The sequence below is a fragment of the Nyctibius grandis genome, chromosome 22 (assembly GCF_013368605.1).
Source record: "Nyctibius grandis isolate bNycGra1 chromosome 22, bNycGra1.pri, whole genome shotgun sequence".
NCBI classification, from domain to species: Eukaryota; Metazoa; Chordata; class Aves; order Nyctibiiformes; family Nyctibiidae; genus Nyctibius; species Nyctibius grandis.
This window is the reverse complement of record NC_090679.1, coordinates 3,426,574-3,449,109: the sequence shown is the minus strand read 5'-3', so window position 1 is coordinate 3,449,109 and position 22,536 is coordinate 3,426,574. Positions and strand designations below refer to the sequence as shown.

At 39.5% G+C, this 22,536-nt stretch overlaps 1 protein-coding gene across 3 annotated transcripts in view; it reads right to left on the bottom strand.

Annotated features, from left to right (window-relative positions):
- TENM2 (teneurin transmembrane protein 2) overlaps positions 1-22,536 on the bottom strand; it is a 523,470-nt gene that overhangs the window by 24,698 nt on the left and 476,236 nt on the right. For all 3 annotated transcript variants that reach the window (XM_068417288.1, XM_068417289.1, XM_068417290.1), the window contains 7 exons: positions 16,581-16,791; positions 12,086-12,205; positions 10,330-10,591; positions 9,341-9,608; positions 7,288-7,431; positions 5,509-5,758; positions 2,540-2,560 (listed from right to left, as the gene is read on the bottom strand). In XM_068417288.1, coding sequence (XP_068273389.1) covers positions 2,540-2,560; positions 5,509-5,758; positions 7,288-7,431; positions 9,341-9,608; positions 10,330-10,591; positions 12,086-12,205; positions 16,581-16,791 — 1,276 coding nt within the window. The remainder of the gene's footprint in view (positions 1-2,539; positions 2,561-5,508; positions 5,759-7,287; positions 7,432-9,340; positions 9,609-10,329; positions 10,592-12,085; positions 12,206-16,580; positions 16,792-22,536) is intronic.

The window sequence follows — 22,536 nt, the reverse complement described above, 5'->3', positions numbered from 1 at the left end:
AGTCTAGGAGTGTAGAAATCAGAGATGAAAAAATACAATAAACAAAAAACACTTGGCAGGTTTATTTCATGCATGGATCTCAAAGAACTTTAAAAAGATGGGTATTACACCCATTTTACAGAGGAGGAAACTGAGGCACAGAGAGGTTAAGTGGTGTAGACAAAGTTATGCAGGGAGACTAGTGACATGCTTGAGATTAGAGTGCGATCTCTTTATTCCCCAAGTTCCTCTCCTTATCTTCAGCAACAGACTGCACCTCTTCACTAGACCCTTATCACGTTCCTTCTCATCTCTCTAAAACAAAGCTCAATCTTCTTTGCCACATAGAAAAATATTTCTTTCCACTTACAAGATTTCTCCAGTCTCTCGAGTATCTGAGCCATACAAACACCTCCACATTTGTTACTGTTTTGAAATTCTGCTCTCTTCTTCCACCATGCTTTCCCCTTACACTGAAGAACAAACTTTGCTGTGATATGGTGTGCCATACCTCATAAATACACCCAAACTTCACTCAAGGCTCTGCAACAGCAGCAGATCAGCTGAGGATCGAGCGCTGCAGCTGCAGGCTTGCTGCTGCCCGCAGTGCCTTTTGCCTGGCCCTTCTAAAACATGAGGCACCCCCACCTCTGCCAAACGCAGAGACCGGAGGCAGGGACAACCTGGAGCTGGGCACTGACATAGCCGCTTGCTGCCTGAGGCAGAGGCCTTGCTTGGTCCCAGGGGTGAGAGCTGCTCCCAACAATGCCTGGGGGAGCAGCAGCCACTTGCCCAAACTGGCCAGGTCCCTCTGCTTTTCGGACATGACTTTGCCAGCCTGTGTCTGCCTTCCTGAGGGAGCACCCCCCTGCTCCCTTCTGCCCACAGCTAGCCCCAGCTATGTCCCACTGTTACGAGGATGGGGTAAGGTGTGAGTCAGGGTACAGAGCAATGGCAGACCATGGGCTTCTTTCCCTCTCCTCTCCTGCAGTCCTTAGTGTGTCCAAGCAGCTCTCCCTGACTTTCTCCACTGGAATCTCCCCCAGGGAGTCAGTCATGAGCTTTTGTTCCAGATCAGGGAGCTGCAGACCTGTTGCATGCATACTCCTTTGCTCTTTCCTGAGCTCCGTAAGGAACAGGCAGCTGGAGACTCTAGACGTAAAAATATCTGGGGGACTTTGGCAGAAGATGATAGGTGAAAGGCAACATGCACTCATCGTGTCCCCAAAGAAACTCAAACATTACCTCAAACAGGGATGTATTTTATAAATGAGTAGTAAATATTTCTCAAACTGGCATCTGAGCAGTTAAAGACCTCTGCCTCTCTTTTCTCCATGCCATTGTAATGTTATATTTGAATTATAAGAAGATATTCAGTATGGCTCAGAGGTCTCTGCCAATAATGTCTCCGCCTCTAGCCCTCCCTGATGAATGCAGCAGTTACCACCACGTGCAGCCTTACTCTGGTCTGGGAGGGAGCCTGGTGCCTGACAGCACGTACAGGCAGGATCAGCTTGTCCTCCCTGTTCTTCTCATACGTGCATCACATTCACAACGTTGCAACAATAGCTTTTCTTTAAATTTAACCAAAAAGAGAAGCTGCCCAGAGCAAATCTCTAAGCACCTGAAAAATTAACTAAGCTTATAGTTGCAAATGAGGACCCTCCAGCATCACCAATAATCATTAGCAAATTGTGAATGAATTCATCCAGATAAGAAAATTTAGTGGAGTTACACTTGCTATACCAAAATATATTGTAAAGGGGAAATTATACTGTTTAGTCCAGACATCTTTTGCATCTAACTTGTATCACAGAAATGGAAAGTATGGTTTTAAAAGGGTGATGCACAGGACACTCTGGAATAGTTTACAACAGCTCTTCTTGTTCTTGCCCTTGATATTCTCCAGGGTGAACATCCTCCCCATCCCAGGTGTGGCATGGAAGAAGGTACAAGCGCTTCCTATGCTGCTGCCATCCAGAAGGCCCAGTGCTCAGGTGAGACAATGAAAAATCTTTTCTCCTAATGTCCAGAAAGGTTATGCCTCCCTCATGAATCTTGCAGTGACTGCATCTAGTGCAGGTTGACTAACTGTTAAATGTATTTGATGAAAGAAAATAGAAACTAAATTATGAAAAAGGACAGAGGGTTCAGAAAATCATTAATGACCGGAAAATGAGTTTTTGACCTATTTGCAGTCATTAGTGCTTTTGTGAACCTTTCTGGCATTTGTAAAACTGCTGTTGTAGTTTACCTCAACCATTTAGACCAATTATAAACAGCAGGGAGAAGTGTTTATATAGAAGTTAGCTTGGGGTTCATTATACTTGCATTCTACTAGAAATTTCTAATTACTGTCAGAACTTATTTGGTTGCTTTTTGACTGCATTTCATAATTGCTAACGCTTATCATATTCATAACACACAATTAGCACATAAAAATGTTTCTATATATGGCATATGAAGAACATAACATTACACAAGAAGCACAACACAAAAAGCAAACACAATGAAGCAAACAAACCATATCAAATTATATGGGAAAGAGCTCGTGTCTTACCTATGTTTAAACTCTTTATTTCTTTATAGAAAGGGAACAGAAGAAAAAAGAACAAACAGTTAGCTGAAGAATAGATGGTAAAGCAAACATAGTATTTGTTTTATTTTACAAAAGGACACAGGAGAAGATATCTCTTTTTAGCACTAGCCTTAGCTTGGTTTATGGATGAAGAGTGACTGGAAGTGATAGAGTTGCAAGCTAGTTCCCTAGTAGGATACCCTTGTCCCCAGCCCCCACACCCACGTATCTTACAGGAAACCTTCTGGACCATTGAAAGAGTTTTCACGTGGAAATTTCTGTAGCTTGTAGGCTAGGAGAGAGAGAAACTGGCAGTTTTCTGAATATAGAACTGGAAAGGGGGAAGCACTGGGCTTAGGATATTGTCCATGAGTTGGGGCAACCTCTTTAATCAAAATAGATTTCCAACAGGCTATTTCTAAACAAATTTCTACTACACAGTTTACTTTCCTCTCCCCCAAGTCTCTAAAATAACTGCTTAAAGCAAGTTTGGATGCTACATGGTATCTATTTAAGCCCATCAAAGAAAATCTTAGGGTAAAAAAAAAACCAAACCTTCTAAGTGAGCAGTAAGACACTGTACAATGGGAGATCTATAGCATTAATGGATCCCTAGTGTACTGTCTAGAAACAATGCAAAGGAAGAGTGTCCTCTACTTCCTCAGAAGTAGATGAATACATTCTCCACACCACAGCGTTTCACTGTGTTTATGTCATTTCCATTTAGGAATATCCACTGAGTGAAACAAGGAGGTGCATGACTCCTGAGCTGCAGCACTACTGCACAGCCCCAAACTTGCAATACCAACGTTAAGTGTGACGTGCGACATCCTTGAGTCAAAACTCCTATTAGCCACTCAGATCAGGCACCTTCATAAAGGACAGTGTGAAGCAAATATGCACACTGGGATATTCTGACTTATAAAGCTACTCAAGATTTATGTTGGCTTACGTAAAACCAAAATTACACCCATTGTGAAATGTAAATAAAGTGATGTATTTGGTTTATAATACTTACGGACATACTATTTGCAATGTTATTCAAGCTACTTGATACGCTGCTCTCTTTCATATTTAAATGGCTCATATCTTCAAACTCTTACCCGGGTAACTCATACAGATTTTAAGATGACCACTGAATAACAATTACTGCTACAGATGATGTTTGCTGGAATAGACCTTAATTTGCTTTAGAGGAACAGGGGGGCAAAAGACATCACTGCAAATCCTAAAAATCTGTGTGTCAAGTCATTTGCAGCTGTCCAATAGCACTCAAAATACAACAGCTTTATTGTTCGTTGCTAATAGTTATAACAGAAGCTAAAGAAACTATGCTATGGAAAACAGACTTTCATCAAAGAAAAGAGAAAGTGGACAGAAGCAGATTAAGAAGTCCATCTTCTGTTTCTTTACTGATGTCCTTTCCTATTTCCCCTCACACGTGCTGAAAAGCCCAAGTTCTCTCTTGCATAGAGAGAAAGCAAAGTATTCAGACTGATACTGTTGTAAACTTGGAGACATTTTCAAATACCAGGTGTGCTAGGAAACTGTCACTGGCTGATATGAGGAAGTGAGGTGCCTATAAATGCCTTAAAGTAAGTATCCTAATTTGAAAATGTTTCTCTTCACCTATAAGCCTTAGTCCTATTTACTAGAAAGCTAAACAGAACTGAACAAATCAGAAAAAAATCAGCATATTCTATATAATGCAGAGTTATAGTGTATATTGATACAAATATTTATAGCAGATCACACATCCATACCAGCTACCTTCTGTGGTTTATACTGAGCTGCTAGCAGAAAGCACTGGATGATCTATGACTTTTTTTTTTTTCCCTTAAATATAACGAGGCAGCCTGATGGTGTATGAGGTAGGTGTCAGAGAGTTATTTCAGAGTAGAATTGGCCTGAATCAGATCTCTTTTCTCTTATATAAATTGGAATTCACAACAGTGACATCAACAGAATGACATGAATGGAAGAGAGGTGTAAAATAGAGCTAGGCCTCCTATTCTCTAACAGTCCAGTCATTTTGCGCTTTTTCCCACTAATTAAAAACCAAAAGTACAGTGGAAGCAGAGGAATTGGTTATTGGCCATATCATTAAAAAAAAGGCTAATGACCTAAATTCACTCAATGTACTTTGCAGCTATATCCAATTATAAGAGCATTAATCCTATCCCCTGAGTGGGCTGCAGAAGTATCAGAAGACAGCCAATGCAAGCTATTTTTCCTCATTTTTCTGCAAATACTCAACAATGCTGCATGAGTCATGGCTTGAAGCAATATCTCTTGCCTCTCCTAGAAGAATGAAAAAAGGAGATGGAACAGAAATGGGTGAAGGGGTACACTCTACACTCATGCCTTCCCTATTAAGTGACCAAATCTTGCTGTTGGGGGCGGGAGGGGACATGGGATGGGGGGACAGAGATACAATCTTAAAAAGAGTTCCAATGATGCAAAGTGACTCTGTGCGTCAATCTTAACTGCACTTACCAACCTACAGAAATAGACTTACGTGTATGGAAAAGAAGTGGGAAAGTGGCTCTCAAAACCATTGATAGGAAAACCTCCCTTCTAACCTCATAAGACTGTTATACCTTTGCTTGTCAGTGTGGCTCAATACCTAAGGGCAGTCGATACTGCAGTTTTCAAACAAACAAACTAAATGATGTACAGTACTGACGGGAGATTGTATCAAATGATCACCAGCAGGACAGAAGACGGTGGTTTGTACTTTCTGTACAAGTTGGTTTGTACTGTTTAGTCCTTCTCTATAGTCATTGCTCTGATAAGCTACAGACTTTGAACTATGCATTTCTGTGCCCCATTTCTCCACTGGAATTTAAATAGGTTGAAAGTGACAATGTTTTACAAAATTATAAAAAGTAATGGTAAAGGCTGATTTGAGCACAGGCTACAGAAATTAAATGCCAAGAGTAACATCTTACCTCAGCTCCAATATACTAGTAACATTCCTGGATGGGAAGATACGCCGAATATAGTTAAAATCTCCAACAAAGAGACTTCCATCAATACCCACTGCCAGTGCTACAGGGGCCAAAAGTTTATTTCCTTCTGCCAGACCATTGCAGCTAGGACAGGATATGCTTCTTCGGCGCCCGTTCCCCATAATGCTGGTTATCACAGCTGGCTGCTGAGTTAGAAACTGATTTTCTCCATTGCCTTTGTGCAATATACCTAATAACGAAGAAGAGAAGAAGTGGTTATTATCGTCACTCATTGCAGGGGACTTCAGGTAATTCTCTTTTCAACAGCTGCTCTTAAGGATTGTACCCTGAAACGACTCCAGCATTTGGTTCTTCAATGGTGCAAAAACAGTGAAAGAGCTTGCAGTAGTAAAAATAAAGGTGTAACGAAGATTCTCTGTTAAAAACCACACAGATACACAATCACAGACCCAAACCTAAATCCAGAGTCCTTTGGTATTCATTAAAAGAAAACTCTGCCATACAACTCTTTGGCCTGGCACAATGGTTTAGACTGTCTTATTAACTGGGAAGTGAAAATGCAAGCAGCGGAGACATGCTCCTTATTTGTGTCCCTGGATCCTCTCACTCCAGTTGCCTATGTTATGTTTCGTTTGGAATTTTGTACCAACCTTACTGTTCTCTTCCCCTCTCAGTCTTTCACACTTTTTTTTCAGGAAAATTGAAAATTGAGAAATGGAGATGCCAGAGAAGACAAAAGCACAGAAAATGAAAAGATAGGAGAAAGATGAAACACCTACAAGGGCTGCTAAGGATCAGTGATGAAAGGCGAGAGGGAAGCTAGTGGTAACCATCTTTATTAGGCTTCAAGAAATGCCTTTGAGATAGGATTTATTTTCAAAATATTGGTTCAAAGAACAGATCCCAGCTCCAAGAAAGGAGCGTATTCTCTGACAGAGGGACCATTTTCAATGTATCAAAGATTGCAGAAATCTGGCTGGAAACTTTTAGCCTCATGTTCTTTTGGAAACGCAGCTGTATGATCCTAATGTAACTGGCTCCCCACTGGTGACAACAGTGAGTATCAGGCACTATCCAAATGGCTATCTCAACAGTGTTTGCTCCACTGCACAGCACTTACAGTGTGTTCAAATAGCCTGATCTCACCTATTCTGAGCACTACTTTAGATTTCTTGAGCAACAATATACTTTGCAATTTCTAAATTCAGGGATCAGCAGGGAGGCTGTAGAAAACACTTTACAGGGATCAAATGAAAGATATGCTAAGCTTTCAACTCCCTAAAAGCCTCTGGTAAAATATGAAGACCAGGAACATTCAGCTTAGGATATGTAAAGACAAAGAGGAGTGAGGAAAAACAGAAAGGTGACAAAAGAAAAAGACAAATGAGACTCTCAGTCCTCTAAGCCCCATCTCAGATTAGAGGGGAAAAGGTAAAGAAAAGGAACCAGGAACGGGTGTGGTTAATATCAGAAAAACAGGCAAAGAAGACAGGAAGACATTACAGAGGAATAAGTGAACAACTGAACAGAGGATAAAGATTTGGACTTTAAGATGCTGTGCAGAATAGTAAAAAATTTGTTGGAATTCTACAAAAATTTTCTGACAACTGAAACATGTCCCATACCTTACTGAGCTAAAGAGGAAACAAAAAAAAGTGGAGATACTGCATTTTTTTAAAGTGTAAATATAATGGAGATAAAAAGCGTTCAGACAAAACTCCATATAGCATAGAAAACACATGGAATTAACTAACTCACCACTCTTAACATTAAGTACATGATGTTTATCCAAAGACCATCCTCCTAAATTTGAAGGATCTAGTTCAAATCCTTGCAGCAGTGCTGTCCTCTTCTCCCATAAAATGAGACTGGGGCAAGTCTCATATTCAAAACCCACAGAAACTGAAATAAAATAAAATCGAATATACTTGCTGAACAAACAGTGAATTAAATGTCCAGAGCACATTCAAATCATTCATCATTCCAGTTCCCTAGCCCCCTCAAGAAGACGGAGTGATTATATTCCTCTCTTTTATTCTACAATATTAAATTGAAATCTTTGACTAGACACAAATTTGAAACTTCATTCACATGTACTCTGCGGGGATCCGATCCCTTTTCTTTGAGTAGCTGGCAAGGGGAAGTGACTGGTTTGGTGAGAGAAGAGTAAGAAATATAATTTTAAAAATATAATATCAGATAACAGGACAAGATCAAACCCTGAATTTGCCAGATGTGCACCGCATTATTGTGTTCATTTTACATACCTTATACCAAAGAGCAGTGAAAACTTTGTGTGCTTTTAAGCACACATGCACTGTAAGCATTAGTCAGGAAGGCAATATCCTATGCAATAATGTAAGAAAGAAAAGCTATAGTAAAGAAGATTTCAGAAAATATAGAAAAGAAATAAGATTTTAAAAATAAGTTTTTGTTTCCACACTGGCACAGCTCTGATGCCCATTTTTAGCACTGTTGTGCTATCACAATTGTTCCATACTCAAATGAAAATGAAAACTTAAAAATATTATGATGATCACTCTTTTTCCCACCCACTAGAACCAAGCGAACTAAAAATAGCTCTAGAACTACGAGACTGAACAGCATTAGAAAAACACCATTTTCATTTCAAACACGTTATACCACAAGAGGCTATAACAACAACATGCGTGAAAATCCAAATGCCCTGAAGAATGCCAGCCAGTTCAGCACGAGGTTCATTTGTTAACTGAAAGAAAATAAAAACATAGTGATGGACTAGGTTTCACCTAAGTTCCTGTGGCCAGTTTTTCCCATTGTCTGGTCTACACCTTCTGAGTCAGCTACCAATCAGGAAACACAGTGTCCTGGTTTGGCCTAAACCAGGCCAACTTTCCTTTCAGTGATTTTTACTTTCAGCTAAGTCTCCTCTAAGTAACTGCACTTTCTGAAACTAACTGCATGTTTTGCAGACAGTGTCTGCTTCCAGGACTGATAACGCTCGAAGTTTGTAGTTATCGCTGAGGCACCTGTAGGGATGTTATGCAGAAAGGCTCTTGCTGTACTTATTCCTAGAGAAACCGAGGTCACTGCTAAATTCCTCACTGCTTACGAGTGAAGAGCCACAGGGCAGTTGCACCTGCAGGGAGGAGCAGACAGGGCAGGTGACCCAAAATTGACCAACGATGGTATTCCATTCCATACACGTCATTCTCGGTATAAAGCGGGGGGATCACGAGGGTCTTGCCCTCTTGCTGCTATGGCCGGTGTCCGAAGAGGACTCTGTCTGTTTTCCTGCTGCCCCCGATCCCAATCTGTGCATCCCTGAATCCAGCTCTCGACCGTCGCTGGGCCCAGCCTGGGCCTTCCCGGAGCCTGCCCTGCAGTGCTGGTGGTGACGTGGCCGACATCAGGGGAGCTCGATCTTGGTTTTGTATATATATTTGTATATATTTGATTATTTCTATTATTATTATTATACTCTTTTTCATTATTATAGTTTATTAAAACTGTTTTAACTTTCCAACTCATAAGTCTCTCTCCCTTTTCCCTTTCCCTTTGTGGGGTGGGGAGGGTTAACAGAGAGCATCTGCCACAGGTTTAATAGCTGGCCCAGCTTTAAACTGTGACACACAGGCATGATGTTGGAGTTTAGACCCTCTGAATGTGATATTTAATGTGCAAAAGAAACATAATACAAAGATAAATGGTGTCAGGAAGACAAGAACTGTTTAGTCCGTATTTGCTTCTCCATAAGAAATCTTTGCAATTTTCTTACTAAGAATTACAGGTGTTATTTGGAAAGTTTTGGAGCTTGTATATGCTGACTTACCTACAGCATCCGACAACCCATAAACCTTCTGCCCATATGCATCTGTTTTGTCCCAGATAAATGTATACGCCAAGTTGGGAGACGCCTGAAATGATTTTTGAAACAGATGCCCTTCTACTGCTACCATCAAATGAACTTTGATTAGATTCAGTGGCACAAGTGACTGAGTCATGGCGATCTTAAGTAAGGATTTGTATCCAGCAGTACGGGAACTCAGGTAGCTAAGCTTTATACTAGAGCCAGGGATCTCAATTTCTTCATGAAGAACCTGAATAGGAAAAAAGATCAAACATTTTACATTACTGCTTTGTTATTTTTTTAGAATAATATCTCCTTGATTATTCTTATGGATTTATGACTTTCTGCTACTGGGAATGCTTATCTTCAAATGAGTGCAGTGATGCAGTTCAGCTAACATTTCTGGACAAATAATTATTTGGCGTCTGTGTACACTGCTTTTTAAGAGCCCACTGCTGGCAAAAGTGCAAACAAGTACTAGTTTTACTGCAAGTTATATGCAAGGGAAACAGAAGAAATACAGTCATAGGAACCTGCAACTTGCACTAACACTTAGTATAAAGTAAAGATGAACTGAATAAAGTAGTGAAACAATAACACCAGTAGTTTTCCTTTGTCCTAAATAACATATAAGAAAACAGCCTGCGGTTGGCAGCACACACCAAGCCTTTGCAAAATTCTCTTGCAACACCTAAGCTGTCAACTGAAACACAGAGATATACTTGATATATTGTATGATAACTAGAAAGTGCAAGGTAGTCAAAGATAAATGTGTCTGGGTGACATAAACCTAGGATATCTCCTGCAGACCTCATTAGAAAACCTGGTATCTGTCAGAATGAATGCAATTCTACAGAGGCATTTGCTACAGCAATTCCAGGGGACAAATGGTGACTCTGTGGTAAGTGCTCAGGTCAGCACTAGCATCTGACCACTGATTTCTATATTCTTTTCACTCACACTGTTCTCACCTGGGTTTCTGGTACAATGGGATTCCGGCCAGGAGCATCACTGAAGAAGGTTGAAAGCGGTGATGAAATGATGACTGGATCAGGACGGACAAAGCCACTTAGATCACAGCTGGGAATGGAATTCTCTTCTGTCTTCATCACAAGCGTGTCCATGGCATAGAAGCTATTCCACGGCAACCATACTGTCCTTTCCTGACTCATAAACGGGGCCCGTTCAAAGTGCAAGGTTAGGGATGCTCCACCATTTGCAACCAAGTCAAACCTAGAAAAATGTGGGCTTTAGAAGTGACAAGACTGAGTAATTCCCGTAATAGCATTCCTGGCTAATGAAACAGGTATATAGGTATACCTACAGCAATAGGTATATCTTAAGTGTCATGCTTCAAATGATCAGTAATGGGATGTGAACCTTGGCAACTAAACAACTGAAATCCAGCCAAGACAAGCAATGATTTGAAGTCATCCGGACAAGCCTTGTTCCTATATATTATAAAATCTGCATTAAATAATTAAAAAATACCCAATAAAAACCCCATCACATTTATTATTACAAGTCACCTTTATATATAGAATCAGCAGAGAAGCCAAGTTCATACTGGGCCGGACACTGAATTATCCCTTTCTTAAAAGATGCTGTCCATCAAGCACAGAATGGGACACATGGCAGTAAGAGAATTGTAATGAAAAGTTTTGCTGTTTGTATTCTACAAGATAAGAATTCCTGTCCCCAGGACAACTGATCTACTGTTTCTCAGGGAGATGAGGTATTTACCCCCAGCCCCCTACATAATCATAGCAATAATGTGGAGCTGCACAGGCGTTTTGAAATCTGGCCTAAATAAGTAAAATACTTCTAAGTTGTTCTGACAACAGAAGCAGGTATCAGTTGTTTCATGTAAATGCTGGTAACAAATTACTCAATGATTTCAATAATCTATTCAGATCTAAATATAGTTCAGTGCAGCATTTACTGTAGTATTAAACCACTGAAATCAACAACAAATTATACTTTTATTATAACAGCATAATATTCTGGGAAATGTGGAAATTAAATACTCCCTATAGTTCAGTTGACTCATGTGAATTATTTCAATTCAATTGTTTGCATGCAAGATCAAGAGAAAATGGCAAATGTTTACAATGCATGTGTCACAGATAAACTGTTCTAGTTACCAGCCAGTAAACTAGATAAACCACAATACACTGATTTTTGTTTGTCTGAATTTGTCTGCATTCCAAATCAACTGATACAAGGGGGAAAAAGCACTTTTTTGCACAGCAGGAAGTTGTCTAAATATATTCAATTAGAATCTTTTGATTACATTCTACCCTGAAGAAACTCAAAAGACAGTGGATCTTCAAAAGGAAATAGAGGCAGAAGGGAACTTTTAACAAAATATACTATTCTGTAATGATACTGCTTTTTTTTTTTCCTAGCAGTGTTAGCCTGCCTTGCATTTTAAAACAAACTATTTCTGGTTTCAGCTAGATATTGCTGTAGTCTACAAATGTTTTCATAGATACAGAGCAATTTAATTGAAAGGAGTCTAACATGTTATTATCAAAAGTCAGCCTTTTCATATTTACTTGCAGTTAGTATTGAAAATGGCATGTGAAAAATTACTTTTGTGTTTACTTCATAGCTCTTTGCCCTGGAAGGAATGCAATGCATGATACCACATGGTTCCTTTAGATCACACCATCTGTTAATCAGCAATGATAGGAAATAGGTACTCAGTGAAGCAAGGAAACTCACGTGCCATCCTGACGAGTGATGGTATAGCCATACTTTGGATACTTGACAAATGACACATTGACCCCAACTAGAGGAGTTCCATCTGTAGTCACCACTTGGCCTCTTACAAGGGACACAAGACTGAAGAAGAAAGATAATTAAAGGTATTAAAGTTAGTTACAAAAGCAAAGTTACATTGTTTATAAACTGAGTAGTGGAACACTTGTGCCTCATTTACTCTAAATCCAATTTACTCCAAAGTTTTTTGGAATACTGAAGATACCACAATATTGCCCAGCTCTCTCTATATATCTAAATCAAGAAATTGCTTATCTGTGCAGTGAGGTCTGTGAATACAGAATGGGAGTCAGTGCCTTCCTTGTCTAATGAGGCTTTGTCTCACTGTCTGACAAGGCTTTGCAGAGTAGAAAGCTACCTCACATTCAGCCAAGCCAGGAGTGTGACCCTGAAGTCCCACTGAAACAATGATCGGGCACTTCTCGAAAACCACCCTGGCTACAACAGCATGTCTGTGGCTGCCTAATACACTTCAAAAATATGGTGCAATGCCATACCTCTGTTTTATACAACCAATTTTCCCAATTAAGGTTCATAATCCTTCATCTTAGGGAGTGACTGATGTTTGTACGCTGCATTTGGTCCCGATTTGTAACCCTTGCTTTTCACTTTGTCAGCAGGAGAAAGGATTTGGTTTTAAGGCCAGCTTTACGCACGGGCAAAATAAAGAGTTTTCTTAGCCAACAGGTCAAGCAACTTTGCTTAACCTAAAGGAGATGATGGCTGGTTATTCCTGTAAGAGGCACAGTCAATTTTTCTTTTGAGAGTGCTTTGCTGCTGCTAAGTGCACAGCGGGCAGAAATTGCTGCTGCCTGCCTGGCTGCATCCTCAGCCTCCGGAGCGCTGGAAGCAGCAAGCCCCACTTCCCCCTGCTCGGCTGCTCTCTGGCATGGCCAGTCTGTTCTTGCCCCTCTCCTCTCCTCTCCTCTCACCCAGCTGGACAGGAGTCTCCAGCCCCTGGCTCCTTTCCCTTCCACCTTCCCTGTACCCGGAAAGGAGGAGATTGGTGAGTCGAGGAAGCTGCACGGTAAAAGGGAGACGGAAAAGCAGAAGCTCCTTGTAGACGGCTATCCATTTCTACACTGGAAACGTGAAAAAAGGAGAAGGTGATCCTGGGAAACAGGGAGAGAGTTAAATCCTGCTGCAACCCATAGTCTCAGGGATCACAGAATTGCGTTGTGCTGTAGTCCTAGGTGAGAAGATTTCCATTTCAGCACTAAGTGCTTCCAGCATGAGCCACCAACTCTCATCTGTAGCTACAGAGAGCCAGAAAATGAAAAGCCCCGTTTCTGAACTGACTCTGTGCTGGCAGGAGTGGAGCTGCCCCTGAATCCCAGCAGGCTTCAGGCACACCAACAGGCACAGCATCCTGACCCCACAGATTTCTGGCCTCAGGCTTGTAGGACAATGGGATTAAACTGAGCTGGGTTTTGCGGAAAACTGACAAAATGCAGTTGAGTTCTGGGACAGCTACGATGCTTGCATCATCCCCATATCAGAGAACATCTACTTTCATTAGTAATATCAGGAACTGATTTCAGGTCTTTTCTATTAAACTCTGAAATGTTCAAAGTGCTGTGATGTAAATTTCTAACTGTATTATACTGGCTATTTAACAACTACTTCCTCATATTTTTATTCCAAACAAGGTGTAATATTTTCTTTGACACTACATAAAGAAGAAACTAATTAATGAAAATGAGCCATTTCTGTTACTTTTCTTTTAGAACTTTCAACCATTTCTTGACCCTCCAGGTCAAATTTTAACTTCCAAAATCAACATTTTGTAATAGAATATGTAATTTAATAGAAACTGATACCTGTTGAGAAAATCTACTTGGGAATACATTGGACCAAGTTATGTTACACACACACAGAGCAATAGTTGTAGGAAGATAGTCACTCAAGCTTCTACAGGGGAACAGTGCAGAATGCAGATTTAGAAAGAAATCACATAGCAGAAGAGAACTAATAATTTTTTTCTACCTTTAATTTCATGACTTAATGGATATTAAAATTTGTAGCTAAAATCTGGATTTATAAGAAGTAATATCTTGTCTAACAGTCACACATAGGACAACAGTTTTTTTGGTAATCTTTTAGAAGTGTAACTGACAAATTAAGCTGATATATTAAGTATTTTTTTTTTAACATGGAAGTTAAATGTGAAAACACATAGTTATTTTTTTTTCCTGAAAACTTCGTTTCATCCTGTTTCTGCACAGAAATGATCAGCGAGAGCTAAGTAATTTTGCAGTCAATACATTTTGTTATTTATTGCTTTAGCAGGTAGGAAATAAATTCCTTTGCTTATACTAGTACTGGAAAAAATCATAACCACTGTTTTGTTCCAGGTTTTCTTCTCTTCCAGTAGAATGAGAGGTTGAGCTAAGAAGAGAGAGAGGCCATTATCTTTCATGGCAGCTACTTCTTGAGACTATGGCAGCTTCTGTATATGTGAAATGGAGTCTAACCCTGTGCCACTTTTAAAAAGTCAAAACCCTTAGTTTTAAGACTTTCAATTTGACACTATATATTAGATTTGCCTGAAATCGGTACCTAAAATAACAGCTGAGCTGTAGAATTCTCAAAAATACTTTCACAACTTAGAGGCTAAGGCCAATTTTAAAATGTCATTAATATGCCATTTGCAAAGGCATGTTAAAATATGCGACGTACTTCAGAGAAATAAAACAGAACTAAGACTTCTGCCACCAGGAAGCCTAGAAAACGTATTTAAAAAAAAAAATCTAAAATTTCAAATGGGATTTTTTCAAAGGAGCCTCAGGATTGAAGTGCTCAGCTCCCGCTTAGTCTAGAGCTCTAATTCTTAGACTGTTTCAAAGACTCCAACCCATATCCATACATAAACAGCTTGTTTCTAATATAATTTCTAACATTCTTGGATGGCAAAAGAATGTCTGCATATCACTACACTCATCTAGAAATTGGAACTGATAATCACCTGCTTTTACAAAATACTTCAAGATCTAGGAATAAAGTGTTGGATCATATTAATAAGACAACTAATGATTATCAGATGATTGTGGAATAGAGATACAGGGAATACACCCATTTTCATTCTGGGTGGCTTAATGAGGCAACAGCTCAAGTGCTGGTTAGCATACAATACGTAACAGGAAACTGCTCCTCTTCACTCAAGGGAATTTTGCTGACTGTAACATATATAGAGCAGCATGTACCAAACAGCCTGTGGACTATACGCTTTTTATGCTGTAGCCTGTATTCCTTTTTGGACAAATTATTTAGCCTCATGAATTAGTAAGCTTCTTTCTTGTCTTGCTTTCCTTTTCATGCAATATTGCAGAAAATTGCAAGAATTCCCTCATTTTATTTTTACAGAGCTGAAGAAAAAAAAATCACAATCAATTTAGATGAAAACAGAACAATTTTTTCCATTTTTCTAAACAACCCCATGTGTGTATGCACAGAGCATTTTATAGAATAGAATAAAGTCCATATTATACAGAGTAGGATCCAACAGGGCTTTTCTGATAGAATATAGAAACCATTGTGCTATTTGAGCATCGCAGGGATGAATGCAATGGGAACCTGCCTGCTGTATCCAGAAACATTATGATCCTAATTTTACACACAAATATTTAGTGATTTGCTACACATCACCCAGTAAGCCTATAATGAAATTCTGTCTGAAAAAACAGTTCCCTGTAATGAAGTCCAATCTTTTGGGCATTATCTCAAATTAAGTTCCTTCTTCAGTTTTAACTTTGGCAATATGAACATAATTAACATATTCTTCAATTTCTTAGTATCTTCCATGGAGACACATTTAAATAATATTGATAAATAGGAACACCACTCTTTTTGTAAGCATACAATGGCATCAAATACCAATTAATGATATGCTGGCTTTTAGATTCATTATAAATATATAATTAACAATCATAGGAAGAACAGACATAGAAAAAGAAAATGAAAATCTAGTCAGATGCATTGATGACACAAGCAAAACAGCAAATAAAACAGTTTTATATAAGGAATAAATAATAAACTCCCCTAAGTTAATGTATCTTTAAAATAATTCAAAATGTTAATCCATGTGTTAATTGCACTAAATAAAATGTGATCTCTTTCTAACTGGAAACTAGTTCGCATTTTTCCCTTGTTCTAGATTGTAGTCTTTGTAAAATGTAAATCTCAGAAGCTCCTACTCAGTGGCAGGAACCTTCTTCTAGTGTTGCCAGCATGTTAAAATGCTACTAAAAGTCCGAGTTATAAAATAAAGGCCACATCATAAGCTGCAACAAAGTGCCCTCAGTGGGAATCATGCCTGAGGTGCAAACACACGAAGCACCTGAAAGTAGCATCTAATGTTAAAACATGAATAAATTCTCTGGGACAAATATTCCCATACCGTGCAACTGCACAGATACAGCGTCATATTTATAGCTGCTACCTGCTGTTGAAGGGATTTTCTCCGGGGATGATATGAGTGCTGTCCTTCCCCACTAAGAGCTTGATTCGATCATAGAATGACTTCACAGCTGGTGAACCAGAATGGCTCTGTGGTATGATGTCAAGAGGATCACGTGAACCCCGGCACAGCAGGCTGTTTTGACAAGTAGATTGGAGGCAGCAGTCTGGGTCTAGGCAGTCAACCAAGCCATCTGAAAGGTAACAATCATCAAGATACAGCCGGCTGCACAGTGCTATCAAGCAATCATATCTAATGGGCATCTTAAGGCACTGGGAAAAAATGTTAATGCTTGCTCTTCATAACATCTCTACACCATAAAACTGGTAATTGAACCAATAATGCAATGAGGATGGGACTTTCTCAAGTACGCTGGTTAAACAGCATTACTGCTACAATTAATTTAAAGCAGTGTTAGATGAGAATCAATCCCAAAGAAATCTGTTAAGGGTTGAAACTAGGAAGAAGGAATAGCAGGAGGAGTACAGGATTTTTTGTTGAGGTTTTTTTTTTGTGTGTTTTTCTCTAAATCTTTCCATTTGTTTTACAAAGTTTTTAGATTTCCTTGCTGGTCTATAAGAGTCTTGGGAATTATGCTGTTTAATTTCATTTGTTCCATTTGGGGACACGAGGGAAGGAGATGGGGGTGACAGAGTAAGTTGTCATTACCTAAGTAAAATAAAAATTACATTGTACCCATTTTGGCAATTAATAGGAAAGTGCTGCTGGAACTTCCACCTCCCATAAATAGCTGAATCAGAACTTGTTTGCCTGCTTGGATAAGGAGGGATCAGTCACAAAGCTGGTAGGTTCAGTCATCATATCGCATATTAGGTTGTCCATCAAGAATATTTCTTAAGAAGTATTTTTAAGAAAAATTAGAATTTAAACACCAGAAATTAAAATGGAATCCTCAATGGGGAGACCGATGTGTATACTTAGATATATCACAACTGACTATTTTTAGCATACAGAGTAACAACTTCTAGCATCATCCTTTCCTTTGGTATCATCATTTAACTGAAATATGTTCTCTCAATGGAGTTCTACTGCAATTTATAAATTAATAACCATTTACTTTAAAATATTATCTCTAACAATTTAGAAACATTTGTTAATCTACTCTGGCAAGAATCAGGCATTCAATTTGCAATCTACTTAGGTCTGTAAACTTTCAGAGGCTCCCCAAGGCATATTAATCTGACTTTTGAGTACAAATATGGTCTGGGCACATACTGAATATCATACACAAGAGAGAATGCTCCATCAGGTTAGCTGACAAAAGTACCTTAAAGTAAGATCATGACTCCTGTATTTTCAGGATTTTCAAATGCCCAACAGACCAGCATTACCCTACACAGTGATAATCTGAAAAACAACAACAAAAGAAAAACCAACCCAAACCTACAAAAAAAGCTTTCTTATTTTACAATTAACCATGTAATTCCAATGGATTGTATGTGCCTGAAACGACTGTTTCTGATTTAAAACCAAACTTGCCAAGGTATGCTGACAATGTTTCATTCAGCCCTCTAAGGAAATTTAAGTTAGACAAACTACCTTGTTGTGAGAGATATACATTGCCTTTAGGTCAGTCGCCTGTTCACATTAAGAGCTCCATTCATCTTGAAATCCTTTCCAATGTGGTGGTAAGAATTTTCTTTTTTTGCTACAGTCCATTTTCCACCCACTTTCATTGTAAGGACACCATAAGCTTCAGACTATAACTCGAGGCAGTTTCCCTGTTAAGCTCTGAGAACTTTTTGTCGGCATCCTGCATTCTTTCTCGGTTTGTGACACCTCTACAACTATGAACTCAAAACTGCCCACTGTTTAGTCCACTCAGTTCTTTTATTCAGACAACCACCAGTCAAGAGAATCCTATCAACACATTAGAAATAACAGAAGCAAAACACAGGATATAAATTACTCCCTTTGACAAATTTACATTTACCTGCTCAAGCTGCACCATATTTCTGCGATACCTGTTACCAGAGGTGAGCGTGTGTTCTGTCTGTAATGACCTCATCACACGGCAGATTATGGGCTGCTGTGAACGAACGCTTCTGATGACACCATGAACTTTCAATTGGCATATCAATCTCTCAGCATCCTGTCAGTCATGCGAATCACATCTTTATGCTCACAAGCCCCCTTGGATATAGTCTGACATTGCAATCTTCAGTAAATTACCCTGTCACTGCCAATCTCACCGTTATCTTACAAACAATCAAGCAGGCAATCAAACTGCTCTGAATTGCCAGTTCAGGACCTGGGAGGCTAGAAACATCTCCGTTCAATACCAGTGAGAAACCTGCGTATGATTCCTTTCATGTAGGAAGGTTTTGATGTGGTTATGTGAATTCAGACTCGCACACTTTCAGATGCTTACAAGAATATTTAGAAAAGACAGGCATATACCGTAACATAAATATACATGATTTACTTGTTTGGAACATTATTACTTATAATATACGGCTATATTCCCCTGTACTAATTTATTCCCAGATGGTAGGATTTGGGAGTTAGGATGTTTTTAGCTTTTGCCAACTAGTTGATCCAGCTTGTTGCAATGGCAGAATGGAGGTATAGCTCTGTTCAGCACACGCAGCCAGAACCTGAGCACTGCTGTTTGGTGTCACAGGCTTATACACCATTATACTGTTTGCGTTCATAGTTGCATTGCTGCTATTATTTACTTTTTTGCTCTAAAATCTCTGACTCTATGTATGAAAGAGTATTGATTACTGTCAGAATATATTTGTTTCTAGTTCATGTTTGCCTAATTTGCTATCTGGACATATTATCACAGAATGGCTGAGGTTGGCAGGCACCTCTGGAGGTCATCCCATCCAACACCCCTGATCAAGCAAGGCTACCAAAAGCCGATTGCCCAGGACCATGCCCAGACAGCTTCTGAGTATCTCCAAGGATGGAGACTCCACAACCTCTCTGGGCAACCACCTCCAGTGCTCAGTCACCCCCACGATAAAAAAGTGTTTCCCAGCATACATTTGTGCCTGTGGTTGTTCCTCCCCAGGTGCAGGACCTTGCACTTCATGAGGTTCCTATCAGCCCATTTCTGCAGCCATATTGTACCACTACATATGAAGTGAAGTAAATACTTACAGAATCATTTAGTTGCATTAGACTCAGTTGATTAAAACAAGGGCTAGAAAACATGTACCTTCTGTAAGAGAAAACTCTGCCATAAGCATGAATTTTAATTAGAATTCAGTATTTTGTTTTTTAATATATATTTCAGAGCTTGTCGTCTTCCAGATTTCCTCAGGCACACTGAATTATTTATATGGTTAATTCAACAACAAAAACCTCACCATTAGCCTCACCAAGATATTGCTGCTTTTCATAGCATACACATCTGAGTTTGAAGTGAGTTAATCTGAGTTTGAAGTCAGCAGCTCTCTGAAACTCTGTGTGCTAAAGGGAAGAGACTGTAGAGGGAGTTAAGATGGTGCTGAACCTCCTTCAACAATTTGAGATCAAAAGAACTCCTGACTTGGCCTTAACTGAGAAGAAAGAAATAGGAAATTTTGATGCGATTTAAACTGGCAGCACAGGATTAGCTCTCCATCGCTGTTCGTGGTTTGTCTGAATTCCCAAATCTTTTCAGAAACAAATCAAGCGACATAGTATTCCTCTTGAAGACTTCACTTCTGCTAATGGATACACACATTTCTCGACATTCCGTGATCTGTTCCACAAGCTTTTTGGCAGACTTAACTACACAGTAAAAATACATTTTTAAAGTATTACATGTAAGTAGAATAATCTACTCGTGTGTGCCTTGTTTTAAGATGGCCTTATTATTGTGTTCCTCTTGAACATCATTACAAGGCCTAAAAAGCTCTCAGTAGAAGTAGTGAAATATTTTACTGCTAATGTACTTAGAACCTCTCCTCATCAGTTTTCTTTCACCACTGAGTATCTTTCTCACCACATTCAGGTGACTGGATTCCAGATTTGCACTACACCTTTCTTTGGAAAGTTGATGCTATTGTGGTTTTTTCTTTTTTCAACTTCTATGAGTAAGTTATCTTTAATTTCCACTCTTCATCAAATACTTGCAGGTTGTGCTTCAGGTTCAATTCACGATGAACGTTAGAATGAGTCAACTTTGCCCTGACATCCAGATGCTTGAGAAACTCCTTTCTGTACCCAGCAGGGGACAATTTTGTTCCCAACGCAGCACCTCAGAGCACATGCTCAGCAGAGGGCATCCTTACACCTCACCAGCTCCAGGAGCTGGGGGCTTTCAGAGCCTAATTCCTGGAAATTTTTCTTTTTCCAATAAACATTTCAGAGTGATGATTAAAACGGAGGCGGGGAAGGGGGGGGAACAGCAGCTACTATGAACCCTGAGGGCAAAAGGGCCTTTGATCACTCTAAGGGCAAATTAGTTAATTTATCATGATCTGATTTTAATTATGTGTAGTATTAATATACCCAAGGTGAAAGAATTAGAGATGCTCTATCAGATTATCAAAAGAGTAGGCCTTCTCTCTGCCAACACAGAAATATTTTAATTGAGCTCTAAAATGGCATGCAGAACTCTTTCCATAGACAGGCTATTCTACAATCCAGTATATCTTATTACCAGGAATTTTTTATCTAATATTTAACCCAAATTTTCACTTCTGTAGCTTGATCTGATTACTGTTACCTATATTGGCATACATCATTCAAAATAAGTCCTCAGAAGTTCCTGGTGCTAACAAGAAAGGAAATGCTTATGATCCTGTTCCAGCCCCGTTCCTCGATTACCCAAACCGGAAAGCGATCTGTGCACTGTCAGGATATCCATTATACATCTGGCTTTTATAACAAACCGTGTGCACAACGGAGTATTTCCGGAACCAGCACCAAAGCTGCCTTTCAGGAAAAGCTGGACTGTAAATCCCAAATTGTGGTAAAGTAGAATAAACCTGGCTTCTGTGCAAGCTGGGTGTGCCTCTGAACACCCCAAAAACTCCCTAATGAGGTTTTAAAGTACCCTGGAACATGACATTGGTAGAGCAACAGCCCCATGTCCCTTGCCCACTCAGCATCCCTGGGCTTCCCAGAGCTCTGGCAGTCAGGAAAACCCTCATCCCTAAGAGCACCAGCTGGAAGAAACTACTGCAGGCGTAGCTCCAGCTACGCACTGAGCATATGGTGGTCCTTCAGAACTGGTGGGTACGGGTGCATTATTGCTGCTCCAACTTCAAACCACGCATCGCCTAGAGCAGAGCTGACCTAGAGGGCTCCAAGAGGAAAACAATCTTGAAAAAGATGCTTGTTCAGTTCCAGTGCACACATGGACACCTACGCAGCAACCGGTGGCTTTTTAAACCGTGGAATTTGTAGTCACTGAATTTCTTGCTTTCGCTGCTCCGCAGGTTATAAGAGCATGTTATTGTAGTAACATATCCCGCGAGGGACAGTGTAAGGATAAGCTGGCTAATGTGTGAAAAGGCGATTAGAGGCTGACATGAAGTTTTAACAAAATCACATACAAGCACACTCATTAGCTCTTGTCAAACTCACATAATGTCTAGTTTTGATACAGGTTTTATACTCGAGCCTACGTGACTCACTCTAGTCCCCATCCACAATAGATTTCAACTACTCATTACATTTAATGTTCTAAAACTGACTATTGTACAGGCTCTGGGAAGGTATTTTCAGCGCCAAGAGTATTCTGGGTATTTATATTGAGAACTTCATAAAATCTTTTGTCTGTGCTGAATTAGAGACCCCTGCTGAGGCAATGCTTGTCGAGGCAAGCTAAATTACATGATTTGCTTTTGTGCTGTGAAATACTTGTATTATCTTAAATGTCACGAGCCTGATGCAGTATCAAGTCACAGGATTTGTAATTTTCTAAAAGCAATTTTTTTCTACATGTTTATTGCAGGAAGACACTTCTCTTTTCTTT